At 39.4% G+C, this 14444-nt stretch overlaps 1 protein-coding gene across 2 annotated transcripts in view; it reads right to left on the reverse strand.

The window, feature by feature from the left end:
* The window catches only part of NRK (Nik related kinase), a 184988-nt gene that overhangs the window by 55509 nt on the left and 115035 nt on the right, over positions 1-14444 (reverse strand). For both annotated transcript variants that reach the window (XM_075184270.1, XM_075184269.1), the window contains 3 exons: positions 11959-12050; positions 9504-9619; positions 8079-8172 (listed from right to left, as the gene is read on the reverse strand). In XM_075184270.1, the coding sequence (XP_075040371.1) occupies positions 8079-8172; positions 9504-9619; positions 11959-12050 (302 nt within the window). The remainder of the gene's footprint in view (positions 1-8078; positions 8173-9503; positions 9620-11958; positions 12051-14444) is intronic.

A 14444-nucleotide genomic window follows, 5' to 3' on the forward strand; every position in this document is an offset into this window, starting at 1 on the left:
ACCTGGATCCCTCTGCACTGTGAGAGATAAATCTGTCATTTCACAAAAAGAAAAGTTAGCTATGGGAAAGACGGATGTCGGATCTGATACTATTTCTTCTACCAGGCAGCTGCTTTTCTGTTATTTACTGCGCAATAAATCTAGTTTTTTAAAAAATATTTGGTTGTACACTTAGCATCATATATAAAATGTCAACATACAACAACCAGAAATTTATAATGTAAAAGCCATAGTGTAATACTAAACAAAGACATTTACAGAAATTAACAAAACAACAAAAAACATAAATCTATTTAGAGTACATTAAACAGGAAGCAGTAGCACAACTATAGCGGGTGCAAGGGGTCCGACAGCTATAGTATCTGGAGTAAAGGGGGACCCATCGCTCCCCCCCCCCGCCCTTCACTGTTGCCTGAGGTCCCAGCAGAGTAAAGGTCTCTCCTGAGCACACACCCACTGCGCATGTTCAGAAGAGCCCCCTGCTCTGCTCTTTTGAGAGCAAAGAGGAGGGTCTGAGGGGCTAGAGAAGTAACCAGATTTAGCTATGGGACCTGGCAATGTACTGGTTCATCCCTGAAAGAGAAGTGTGAAATTGTAGATTTGTACTCTTGTTTTATTGTTTACTCCTTTACATCCATTACTACACTGGCTCTAGTCTAGGACAGAACAAACTAATACCACCAGCTTTCGCTGAACTGCATTGACCAGGATACTAAGCCAGGTAGTGGCTAGACTGGGCATCACAGAACATACAGATCAACTACTGCTGGAGTGTTCTAGGTTGTTAAACCCACCTCTAGGCCAATATTTATTTTCAGAGCAGAAAAGTAATCTAAACAAAATATAGCAGTTTAAAAACTGCGCAAAAAAAAAAGTTCTACTTACAGTTCCTCATTTAAAGAAAAAATATCCATGGCTAAATTGCAACTAGTGATTCCAGAGCTTTTATTTTTATGCTTTACTCTTATCAGCTAGAAGGGAGAAGAAATGTGGCCTTTTAAAATTCATTTGTATGTAATGTAGGTCACTTAAATGCAATTGTTTAAGTCTATTGAAGATAATATCTTGAGGAAAGTGGAATTAAATGTGATTTTCTAAGACTAGAAGAAAATAAGCTTGAGCTGGTATAATAAACAGGTGGAAACGTAGATGCTCACAGGTAGGACTAGATTTTAAATACAGTTATAATGCCTGGGACATTTTAGCTAATCATGTACCACGATGTTCCATAATGGTACAGAGTACATTACACATGTGGCAGTGATTTCACAAAACGTTATGAAGGGACGTTTGCCTTGGACTCCTGGAGGTAAATGTATCAAGCTGAGAGTTTTCCGGCAGGTTTGAAAAGTGGAGATGTTGCCTATAGCAACCAATCAGATTCTAACTATCATTTTGTAGAATGTACTAAATAAATGATAGCTAGAATCTGATTGGTTTCTCAAACCCGCCGGAAAACTCACAGCTTGATACATTTACCCCCTGGTCTGGAGAACTATGTAAAGCCCAGCTACAAAGGTTACTAGACCTGGCATGTAAATCCGGAAAGATAGGAGTAGACATGCAGTACGGCTGCATTCCGCAGGCCTGTCAACTAATTCCAGTGCAGCCACGCAGCAAATATACTTCATACAAGGACATAACTGTAGCTGTAGCAGTCCATGCGACCTCTACGGGGGCTGGCAGCACATGGTCCCAGTCCCAGAGGTAAAAGTGTGCCTAAGCCTAAGACCAATGTGCCAGATTTCTACTAATGCAATTAGTACTCTGCAATATTGGGTGGGGATAGGATGGCTCTTTATGATGGTACATAGAGGGCCACATTACAATTTAATTTCTAGTTATGTCTCTGATTTCAGTAGTGTCTGGAATCATGAATTAAGCATTATTGCAGCATTTAGATCTCTTGGCTCACAAAATAGCACCAAATACATATAACATTATTATACTTTTTCCATTAAAGTGAATGGGGATTGGCTATGACATACAATGACATCTACACCGTGGTGCAACACAAAAGTGACTACTTTGTGATGTCTACGCCATCTATACATAACTAACATGGAAATCCTGTACAAAAGGAAATGTATTGTGGCAGCTAGCATTGCAGTGTTTATGTTTTCCATGCCTTTCCAGAATCATTTCTGACTAGTAAAATATGCAGACTGCTGTTTCATGAAAAGTAAGCAATATAGCACTTTGTCAGGATGTAAAGTCAACTCTGACAATACAGAGGTGCTGGACCTTCACATCCCCCTACCATGATAAAACTGAGAGAATTGAACTAAAAATGGCTAGCCATATAAAATAATTAGGCATACATATTACCAAACACTATCATCATCTTTTACAAGCCAATTATCTACCCCTATTAGCTGCTTTTAAATCCAACCTTGCCTCTTAGAACAAAAACTTAACCCCCTGGATTGACCGGATCAACTCATTCAAGATAAACTTGCTGACACTGCTTTATCTCTTCCTGACTCTCCACCTTTGGATCTCACCGCATATTTTTAAATTCCTACAACACAGTAACTTGTTTTTTTGGCAAAAAACACACCCTAGAGACAGGCTCTGTATACTACAACATCCTGCCTGTGGCGGGGGTTTTGGAATCGGTAACTTTTTTTGCAATGAAGCTTGCCCAGTGTGTCCAATGAAACCTCCCGTAATGCAAAGGTCCGGACCACCATTAAAGCAGAGTGCATTAATTCTCCATGACTCCTCTGGTTTCCAAAGCACCAGCAACTCTCATGAATCAAAAATATCCCTCCTCTTGCGTACTCACTTTCAAAACAGGATTACTCCAATAAATTATATTAACCTAGCTCTCACCCTGTCTCCCATAATACTGTTACCCTTTATTTAGTCCTAGGAAAAACACACAGGGCCTGATTTGTTAAAGCGTGCACAACAGTCTAATGTGTGGGTTTTTTCCATGAAATACATTTATCAGGATGTAATTTATGTCAACTGTACATAAAATACATATTTACAGTTGCTCTTGATCGCAAACACATGTTCTAGCATACATACGTTACCGTGATCTCTGTCACTTGGGGCTTACACCGGCCCTGTAGTTGGTGCAAGTGATACGCCTGAAAATTATGTACCTTAGGGAGGACCAGAGCTTGAGCGGACACTGCTACATGTGCTCAACCTTGGCACGCCCTTACTGTACATTGACTAGGTCCATATGCCCCTTCATCTCCCTTCAAAATGTAGGCTGTTGGAAGTGTCATATACATGCAAACATGTATTGCGTTCTTTAGCGTATGTTTCGGAATAAACACAAAATACGTCACGTAAATGGACTTACATTCATTAATGAATCATGCCAGCAGTCTTTTGGGGCCTGGCTGACGGGTGACATCAGTTTCCTAAATGATTTGGCACTTACTCAGGCCTACTCCTCATTTCTTGACATACAATTGGAAATTCTCATCCCCTCTTCATGCTTTTATCAGTATTAAATACTCCTGAATTTTTTACATTCCTCAAAATCCAGAATTTACAGACCATTAAATAGATTTGAATCACTCTCCCTTCAACGTGCAACTGGCTGCAATGGGGCAAACAGTTATTCTATACATGCCATTTTCAGATCCTTATACACCTATGAAAGACCCATGAACTAAAATGTAAAAAATACTTGGCAGAAACTATGGACAAGTATGACTGGGTAACACTTCCACCAGCTCTATAGGTGTAAAAATGGATGCAAAAAATAATCTCCTCTGTATATGCTATAAGCCCACCATGTATTAATAAAATATATCCCACAGCCTCAGACAGATGCCCAGAGTGACATCAGATAACTTATAGATGTAAACATACCATCCTCTCTCCCACTGCATGTCTCCAGCACCAAAACTCATCCCTCATTATCACAGCTGCCATCTGTCTGCTGACCTCTGACCCAATGCACCTCATTCTCACCAAAGTGTGCGTCATCTGTAATATATGACCTACTTCAACAACAAATCAGCTCCATGTTGGAAATATTTGTAAACCAATGGTTACACATTTCAATCTGAGACTGCCCTTTCACATGTAAAAATTAACAGCCAGCAATTATGTCCTTCTGAAAATTTCACTTTTACTTGTCTTAAATCTTGAGACTTCTATAGAAAACCCAAGTCTCAGCGTCAATAACAGAGACTTTCCATGCATGTATATTGCATACGAGGGCAGAACAATAACTGCAAATATTCTGAAAAGGAAAATGGATGAAAACTATGACTGACAACACATCTAAATCTACAAACTTACACATGTCATCTGGGGTCCTCACTCTAAACTACAAGACCCTTACCATAAATACAGTAATGGTGCCTCCATGGACCAGTCCATTCAATACAATCCTTTTGGGAAATGTAGCAAGTGAATGACCATAAACTACATCAGTCAATAGATCATCAATAAATGTATTATTATTTTCTAAGGGGAACTAGGGCAAATTGCAGAACAATAAAACACACCATCATCATCATCATTTACAGTCTAAATTCCCTAACACACACACACACACACACACACACACACACACACACACACACACAGACACACAGACTAGGGTAAATTTTTTGGTTAGCAGCCAATTAACCTTCCAGTATGTTTTTTGAAGTGTGGGAGAGAACCGGAGCACCCGGAGGAAACCCACGCAAACACGAGGGGAACATACAAACTTCACACAGATAAGGACATGGTCAGGAATTGAACTCATGTCCCCAGTGCTGCAAGGCAGAAGTGCTAACCACCAAGCCACCGTGCTGCCCACAATACAGAATTCAAGAACAACATCAACAACACCATGACGCTCCCCCGACAGAACAAATGTTTGTGTATGGAAGCTACATTGCAGCTGTTACTGCATTTAATTGAAGTTATAATTACAGCAATTTTAAAGAGACAAAGCATAGTAAATGTAATGGGTACAATATTTGTTACTTTTTAATGTTAGGGACAATAGGAATAATCATTGCAAAATTGATTGCATGGTTCTTCCACTTGGCAGTCATGCATGTTTACGGGAGAGTGTGGAACACATGCTAAAAGAATTTGAATATAAGCCGTCATAACGAAGTTGAAACAGGTCGCATTGTACTGGGTTAAAGAAGACTACAGAATAACAGCAATTTACTGTGGTGGAGTCAGGACCGCTGATCCCTCTCTAAAACAAGAATTTGGCTAAGCTGCCTTGATCATCACAACAATTCCAAAAGTCGGAGCAACTCACTTAAAAGTACAGGCCTTAAACCCTTAGGGGGTATTCAATTTTCGGCGGGATTGCCGAAAATCCCACGGTCCGAGCAGGATTATCATAATTTACTCGCTGGATTTCAGCTCGCAGCTCAGGGAGCTGCGAGCTGAAATCCAGCGAGAGATTACCGTATTAACGGTGATAGTTTTTCCGCGCTCCAACCCGCGGACAATTGAATACCTCCCTTAGTGTATAATGTATATTTATACAGTTAAAAGTTTTTAAGATAGACTAACATATTCCAATTTTGAGGGTTTTTTTTTAATCATAGAAAATTAGAATGATTTCATCTACACCAAACCTGACCAATCTGTGCCTCTTTAGGTGTTATGAAACTACAAGCCCCAGCATGCTTTGCCAGTAGTCAGCAGATAGCTGGCAAGGTATTCTGGGACTTGTAGTTTCACAACACCTGGAGAGCCACAGGCCAGGACTGATCTACATCCTATTAAAAACTCAATAGCACATTGACTTTTTGAGCTTGATGATGTGTCTGATGATGTGTCTGTCCCTAATAGGAAATGGCATGTTTACTCATACTTGCCAACCTTTTAACATTGGATTTCGGGAGACCCTGGGCAGTGGGCGTGACTGGAGGGCAGGAGGGGGTGGGACGCGATCAATCACGTAGTTTTGCCCCCACCCCGGCGACAAAAACAGCATTTTGTCGTGGGGGTGGGGCCAAAATGACGTGGTTCATCGCAAATCGCATCATTTTGGCCATCAAATAGCAGTATACTGTCTGCTCTCCCAGGAGTCCAGGAGACCTACCTGGATTTTGGGAGTCTCCCGGACATTCCGGGAGAGTTGGCAAGTATGTGTTTACTTTTATATCTTACAATATGGAACACATCAGAAACTGCTGTCAAGTGTAGCTGTATATACCTCGTGGGATCACATAGTCTAGCATTGTGTTTTGGGCTGGCGATAAGCCTGAAATATTATTCAAGCCATATGTAAAGTATCCTCTGACAATTTTCTGAATCAACTATTGAAATATGGAAAAGAAAAAAGAAAAGAAAAACATCAGGCGAGTGACAGTTTTTCTTTCTGTTATCCAACATTTGGTTGGCAAACGACAACCTGCAGCATAGACCATGTTTTATGGGTTTAATCAACTGTCAATAAATCCTAAAACTAAAAATGTATGTACAACCATAAAAAGATAATGAACAATGCGCGGCAAGCAGTAAATTAACAAACTGGTGACCTGATCCTTTAGGAGATTTGTGGACGTGCCTGTGTTGTTAGAAACTAGATAATCTTAACATGAATAATAGTAATGTTGACAATATCCCGTCACTCAAAGATTATGTCAAATTTTGTAAATTCAGTTGACAATTTTCAGGGGATTTTCATCCTAGCTGAACTGCTGCAGACATACTGTAAGTGTAATGGGTAGGACTGAGAGGGAGAGATCACTGGAGTATAGTTTCTTAACTTTATACTCTCATCCAATCCCTGTCCTTATAGGAAACCTGTGACGTTTCTGAGGAGAAAACTGGCTGAAAAATTTAAATTACAAAAAAGTTAAAATTATGAGACTTGCTTCGCCCAGATAACATCGATATTATATACATTTCTGGCTCTATTTATAAATCATACACATAACACTTGTGTGTGAGTATCCTAGGGCTGTTATATATTGTCTCTCTTAGCTATCTCATGTATAGGTAAACTATAAATATTGCTGTGTAGCTTCCTACCACAGATACATTGCTAGCATCTTACCTAGGACAAGGAATACCTCTGCAAGAACATAAATCTTTCTCTGTGTTGGTGCTAGTTACATTGTGAAAAACATATTTCTTCATGTTGTAAACAACTACACTAATGTGCAGAGCATACTTGCCAACTCTCCCGGAATGTCCGTGAGACTCTCACATTTCGCGTGAGTCTCCCGGACTCCCGGGAGAGTGTGACAATCTCCCTGATCTGCCCACTTCCTAGTGAAGTGGACAGAATTTAGCACCGCCCCGATGCAAAATGACGCGTTCTGCGTCATTACATCCTGGGGCGGGGCCAAAATTAAGCTATTTTTGTGGCCCCGCCCCTGCACGCCCACCTTCCCCGGCAGGCTCCCAAATCATACTTGCCATAAGTTGGCAAGTTGCAGATCCTGCTGATATAATATGTATATAATATAATATCATACTTGCCAAGACTCCCGAGATTCGGGTCAATCTCACGGACCCCGGGGCATTTCTGTCGCGGGGAAACGGGGCCAAAATTATGCGATTGGCCGCACCCCGCCACCTCCCGCCCTCCAGTCACGCCCCTCTCCCGGAAAGAACTTGCCAAAAGTAGGCAAGTATGTATAATATACAAACAGTGATTTCTGATGTCTTTGCTTACAATATGTGAATTCTGGTCTCATCACTTCAGTGTTAGTTAGTAAACCATATAAGGGGTAATGCATCCATAGTACGTTATTATGGATATTAGAAGTCACCTTGAAAATCTGTGCTCTGTAAAACCGTTCAACCAGTGGTGTTGTGCCTTTATATGATCATAGAACTCATCCACGAATTATAATATTCTTATCATTTACAATAGGTAGATCTTTATCACATAAATAATTCAATAGGATCTGCACATTAGTGTAGTTGTTTACAGCATGAAGAAATAAGTTGTTCACAATGTAATTAGCTCGTTTGAAGCCAGTAGTTACCACACTTTACATTTGAACTTAATTTGTATTTTTAAAGGAAAGTATCACTATAGCTTTCTAACCTTGTGTAATACGATGGGGCATAAATTGCTTTGCTTGGCAAGTAAGAGGTTAAAAATGATATTGCTTCTTCGATCTAAGTACCTTGTCTCTGTGTATGTTGCTTTGGGGTTTCTCTGCTATTCCATCTGGAACTCTTGTCCTTGAGATATTCCCTATACCATTGCTCAGCGGTTGCCTGGAAACAGAAGCCATTTAACCAACAGACGAGATGTATCATAACATACATTTTTTAAAAGCTTACAAATATTCCTGCTGTGAGGCATTGGAAATTTAAACCTGCTTCAAACGCAAGATAATTAATACAATAGCTCTGAAGATATTGCTTTCTGTTGCTAACAGAGGCAAACAGTGTTGGTGCAATTATTTAGGATTACAAAAAATGTATTTGGGGACAATAGTCAACTTCATGATAAATGTGTACACAGGTCATTTAAAGGTGAAACTGTAGTAAACTAGTAGTAACTTTACTTTGTCTTTGTTCGTAAAATACAGTTTGTTTTTATGCGAAAGACAAAATCTGTACAGCTTCACATACACAGATGTGCAAAAATATTTACTACTTCCAAACCACTAGGGGGAATCAATTCTCCACTGTAGTCCTCCCTGGGAACTTAACCAAGTATACACGGTCTCAGATTATGATTAGAAAACATTAAATAACAAGCACGTTAAATATGAACAATTACTGTGTGACAAATAATGAAAATATTCAATATTAAAATGGAGACCATGGAATAACTTAAAAAATTATACCTGGAAAATACCCAGAAATAATGTAGATATTTGCTTTAAACTGTGCTGTAATGACAGTAGTGTTGTCACAAATTTAAATTGTTTGTTATGTTAGTGCTAGAGTGTTGTCTGTGCTTACAATTTTTATATCGGAACACTGAGCAATTATGTTGTCAGTTACTAGATAGCAGAAGAAGATTGCAATATCCATGTTGTGCATTGAAAACCAGCTCTAAAAGAAGTAGTGCACGGTTTTTATATATTTACATTATTAAAGTTTGTGTGTGCTATAAAATATATAGCAAAATGAGCTTATTTGTCAGTAATGTGTGAACATCTTAATTTCAATGTTAAAGCAGAAATCCCATATAGACAGTTTATTAATTTTTCCTTTAAATAACAAGTTAAGTTAATTTAAAGCAAGCTCTTTGCTGACCTTCTACAAATCATTATTTCCTTTTCAATATCTCTCTTGAGGATACAAAATGTGGTGACCAGTTACATAGACACTGGCTCACAGCATTTCATGTGAAGGCAGAGGGGAGGATGATGGGGAGAATTTTACAGAACACAGCAGACAGAGCTTAGAGGGGCGTTCAAAAGCCTCTGTGCTCATTACATCATGTGACTGTGGTTGCTATGACAGCATGACGCTGTGCAGAATTAAAAATCGTTGATAGCTGCCTGAAAAATGTCAACAACCAAGAAAAGTTACTCTAAAACTTTCTGTTTTGGCATAGCTAAACACTTCAGTTCAGTATAAGAGAAGCCAACCTTTTCTTCTGCATATCATCATCGCTGCTGCCAATCTCATCGCTGGAAGAGGAATAATATGATGCTTTCAAGTAAGAGCTATTGCTGTCTTTTCCCTTTGCTACAAACTTGGGACTCTGGTATATAAAGGAAAAAAAAGCACAATAACTGAAATTACATTACAATATAAGAAATAGTGAGAGAATTGACAATTATCATAGATACAGGCTAAAATTCAAAGATATCTGCAAAGGTTTTCAACCATTAACTCCAGATATTTCAATTGTTTGTGTTTTTAAGTGACCAAATGTAATCTACACACGTTTACAAGTTTGTCCAGTCATCATTTTCTTGTAGTTTATACACAGTTTTCACAGGCACATCCGCCATAATAGGTCTGTAAGACTAGTGACTACCCAGGAAAGCCTACTTCTACGCAAAACTGTCACTATCCTGAGCGTAATAGACACATGGGGTTAATGACATGAACAAGTTGGACTAATGGCATGAATCACGGGCAGTCAATGTTGGCACATGGAGAAGCCTGCACTGGGATTAGTAAATTAACCTACTCTCTGAACTCTTGCTAAATAGCTTAATTCTTAGACAATCCTGAGAAACTGAACAGAGCAAAAAAAAAATAATTCACTCCATGTTGAAGCTCAGAAAAGCACATAGAGTTCCGTAGAATTTTTATATTATAATGTTTTCAAAACATTTTCATTTCTATTTTGAATATAACTGATTGTTCATGATAAATAATAATAATAATAATAATAATAATAATAATAATAATATTAGGTTCTGTGGTTGATATTTATGCATAGTATAATAAAAATTATTGCAAGTGCTTTTCAAAAACAATCTGTAAATATGTGTAAGCAAGCTGCTTTAAATCATTTAAAGTATTAATAGTAACATTCATATGAGTAACATTAATCTGAACACTGATAATGGCCATACAAGCTGCAAATGGTCTAATAATGGCCACGTATATGACCCAATCACAACTCACATCTAAATCAATAGGACCATTATCGGGCATGTTCGTAAATGCAGTCTGAAAATGACTGCAGATGGCCCCTATAGGCCTTTGTGTGCTGCCATCTTTCCACCGCATCAACAGACCATAATAATGCTGGAATTAATCTGGATACTCAGCCTGATGGGTTGAACCCCCAAAATCTGTTCAATTTAGTTACCGTCTAGAGTGACCAAATTAGACATTAATCCTTAATTAATCCATGGTGGCCCATGTGTAACCGGCTTTAGGGTTATACATGTGAACATTGGACATGCTACATAAGCAGTACAGAGCCCATGGCCTGCTATGCTGCCTCTTGTGACCCTCATCATGACGGCCAGCACTGATACTCCCCCACTGATACAGCCCCACTGATAAAGCCCCATGAAGTCTTAGTGATCATTTCAGTTTCACTTTACCTTTTCATTTGTTGAAACCACTGTTGCAACACAAAACCTCCTCAGTTTTATTACATGAAATCTCTGGTTTAATTGGCTTGATCTCATCTCATTTATTCTCCACACTAGCTGAGCGCTCTCGCCTCTGCTAGTGTGGAGAGAACATTAACCACTCTGAAAGGGATGTAATGCAAAGAAAAAGCAAGGAGGGTGTTAATGAGGCTGGTAGAAGACTGTGCTTTGTCAGCATATTGTATAAGGTGGGCATCAAACAGGAGTCTGGTAATCTTTATGAAGGGTGGTACAAAGTGGGCATGGGGGCTGCATACATGGCTGTATGTGACAGGCATGAGACTGGTGGTCATGCAACTAATTGGCAAGGCACAGAGTTGTAATGGTGGGCATGAGACTGGTACAGTTGGCGCAAGGATATATGTGGTAGGCATGGGGCTGTTATGCTCTGTAAAGGGCTGTATATTGTGGGCATAGGAATGTGGCAGATGTGAAACTTAATCTGGGCACAGTGCTGTATTGGTGGGCACCAGTTGTAATGCTGAGGGCTGTAGTAATGGGCATAGGACTGTGGTGGACATGAGATTGATATGCAGGGTAGAGGGTCAAATACAAGGCACATGAGATTATACTGTGTGTGGTAGGCATTACGCAGTTTTGCTGAGCACAGACTGTATGTGGTATGCACAGTAGACAGCGGAAGTTACAGTGTAAACAATGCTTCTCTAGGCATAGTAGACTGGAAATTTCAGTGAAAACACTACTTCTCTAGACATAGTAGTCTGTGGAAGTTTCAGTGTAAACGTTGCTCAGTGGAAGGTTGGCGATTCAGCCGATTGGATAAAAAGCGGCAGCCATCCAGTCAACATTCCACTAAGTAGCGTTTACATTGGTTGTGGTAGTTAGTAGTCGGATTCATTTACAAACACAACTTCTGCATTTTTTTTTAAATGCCTGTACACAACAAATCAAAAACACTTATTTAAAAGAAAGCTGCACTCTGCAATGTGTTAACATTCTATCTATAAACGATAACACCTACTGAAATCTTTCGAGAATCCAGATGTAGTTCACTTTCAGGCTTTCCTAATTGTTGGGGATAATTCTGTACCACTTGGGTATCTTTAGATGACCCTAAAACAACATAATTAAATTAATGATCATTATTTTGTTAAATAATATTCTGCCATTTCATAGTTTGCATTTTTCACTCTATTGGCATTCTCTTTTATCTCTCATCTATCAAGCATCTTTCTTATGTTATAGGAAAGATCATCTGAGATCTGTGTCATGCATCATAATATCACTGAACCAGTGTTCTTAATCCATTTATGAATGTTACTATGATTGTTGGTATAAAAGTCACCACTTACATCAACAATCACACAAGGGTTCATGTGCACTTGGTATTACAAATGATTTCAGATTTCCACAATATTACAAGGGTTCAAGATCACTGTTTACTTTCTATAGTTCAAAACAATGTGTTACATGATCCCATTTGTACATTGGAAGTATTGTGCAATATTTTGTTACGGACACTTTATTTAATGCAGTAACAAGCCAGCTTACAAGAAAAACATGTAAACCCATTATAGAGGGTTGCATTATAGCATACAGTAAGTGATATGTTATATACTAGTGCTGCACTAGTGCCGTAACTAGCCATTTTAGTGCCCTGGGCGAGACAGGGAACCGGCGCCCCCCATCTAAGTGGGAGTGTCAATTGTCGGGTGGGTGTGGTCAACCTACTGTGGGGGCGTGGCTAGCACTTTACAAGTTCTAGACCGCACTGAAACCACCTCCCTCTCCATTATTCTTGGTCTGGCTTTGTAAGGATCTTTATGTAATAAGCCTCCATAGAATCAAAGTACTTTAAATGCAGCTATCACATGCTAGCTGTATAAAAAAATTAATTGGTTATTGAAATAAAACTCACTGAAACAAATTAAAACATAAATGTAATGGTACCATCTGTATCACACTGCCCCTTCATCCCACTGTGCTCTCCATAACAGTTTCTCCTTTATCACACCGTGCCATGGAGCCATCTCTATCATTGTGCCCCCTTGTCACCATCACACTAAATATAATATATATAACACAAAACAAATGGGAGGGGACGCCAAATAGTATAATACTGTATATAAAAATACAGAAAGGTGTACCAAAAGTCAGAATCTTAACCACTAAATAGGTATAGACACTCAGGTAATAATAGTGGATCAACAGGAAGAAGGAAATGAGGAACCACTCTAGAACACCAGCGCCGTGCCAATATAATATGCGTACCAGATAAAAGATCTTTAAAGCTTATCTGTAGGTATAACCGGTATCTTCACCAATCAAGTTGAGCCTTATTACCCCATGGGAATAGCAGATGCTTCATACAATGTTGAAAGGTTCCAGAACTGGCACTTCATATATACTCAGTAGTATTCAGGATAATGGAGAGGAAGAAACTCACATAGTGTAATGCTGTATAGCAATACATTTATTACATAAATAATGTGGATGTGCACTTACATAAAAAATATATATATATATATATACACACACATGTACACACACACATACAATATAAAGAGCCTCCTAGTGTCCGCCGTACCTTACAGAGAGCATTCCTGTGACCGCCATACCTTACAGAGAGCATTCCTGTGACCGCCATACTATACAGAGAGCATTCCTGTGACCGCCATACTATACAGAGAGCATTCCTGTGACCGCCATACTATACAGAGAGGATTCCTATGATCACCATACTATACAGAGAGCATTCCTATGACCACCATACTATACAGAGAGCATTCCTGTGACCGCCATACTATACAGAGAGGATTCCTATGATCGCCATACAATACAGAGAGCATTTCTGTGACCACCATACTATACAGAGAGCATTCCTGTGACCACCATACTATACAGAGAGCATTCCTGTGACCGCCATACTATACAGAGAGGATTCCTATGATCACCATACAATACAGAGAGCATTCCTGTGACCACCATACTATACAGAGAGGATTCCTATGATCACCATACTATACAGAGAGCATTCCTGTGACCACCATACTATACAGAGAGCATTCTTGTGACTGCAATACAGATAAATACCTCACCTGAAATTAATAGACCCCACCATTAAATTAAAAAGCCCCATCAATAAATTAAATTGACCCACCAGCACCCCACAAATAAACTAGTACCCATTAAATAATTAGCCCCGCCTAAACGTCACCATTAAATTAATAGCCTACCTCCCACCCATGTACTAAGACACCCAACCTCCCTACCCTCATATCACACATTATATTAATACATACCCCCCTTCCCTCACACATTAGGGCAACATACCCCCCCATCCCTCATAAAGCATAGCAGCATCCCCCCCCTCCATAATAGCAAGATGCAGCACACATTCCTCCCCTCCCTAATAGCAGCACACATTCCCCCCCTCCCTAATAGCAGCACACATTCCCCCCTCCCTAATAGCAGCATACATCCCCTCCCCCCCTCCATAATTGCAGC

The sequence above is a fragment of the Mixophyes fleayi genome, chromosome 9, assembly GCF_038048845.1.
Source record: "Mixophyes fleayi isolate aMixFle1 chromosome 9, aMixFle1.hap1, whole genome shotgun sequence".
In the NCBI taxonomy this organism is placed as follows: domain Eukaryota; kingdom Metazoa; phylum Chordata; class Amphibia; order Anura; family Limnodynastidae; genus Mixophyes; species Mixophyes fleayi.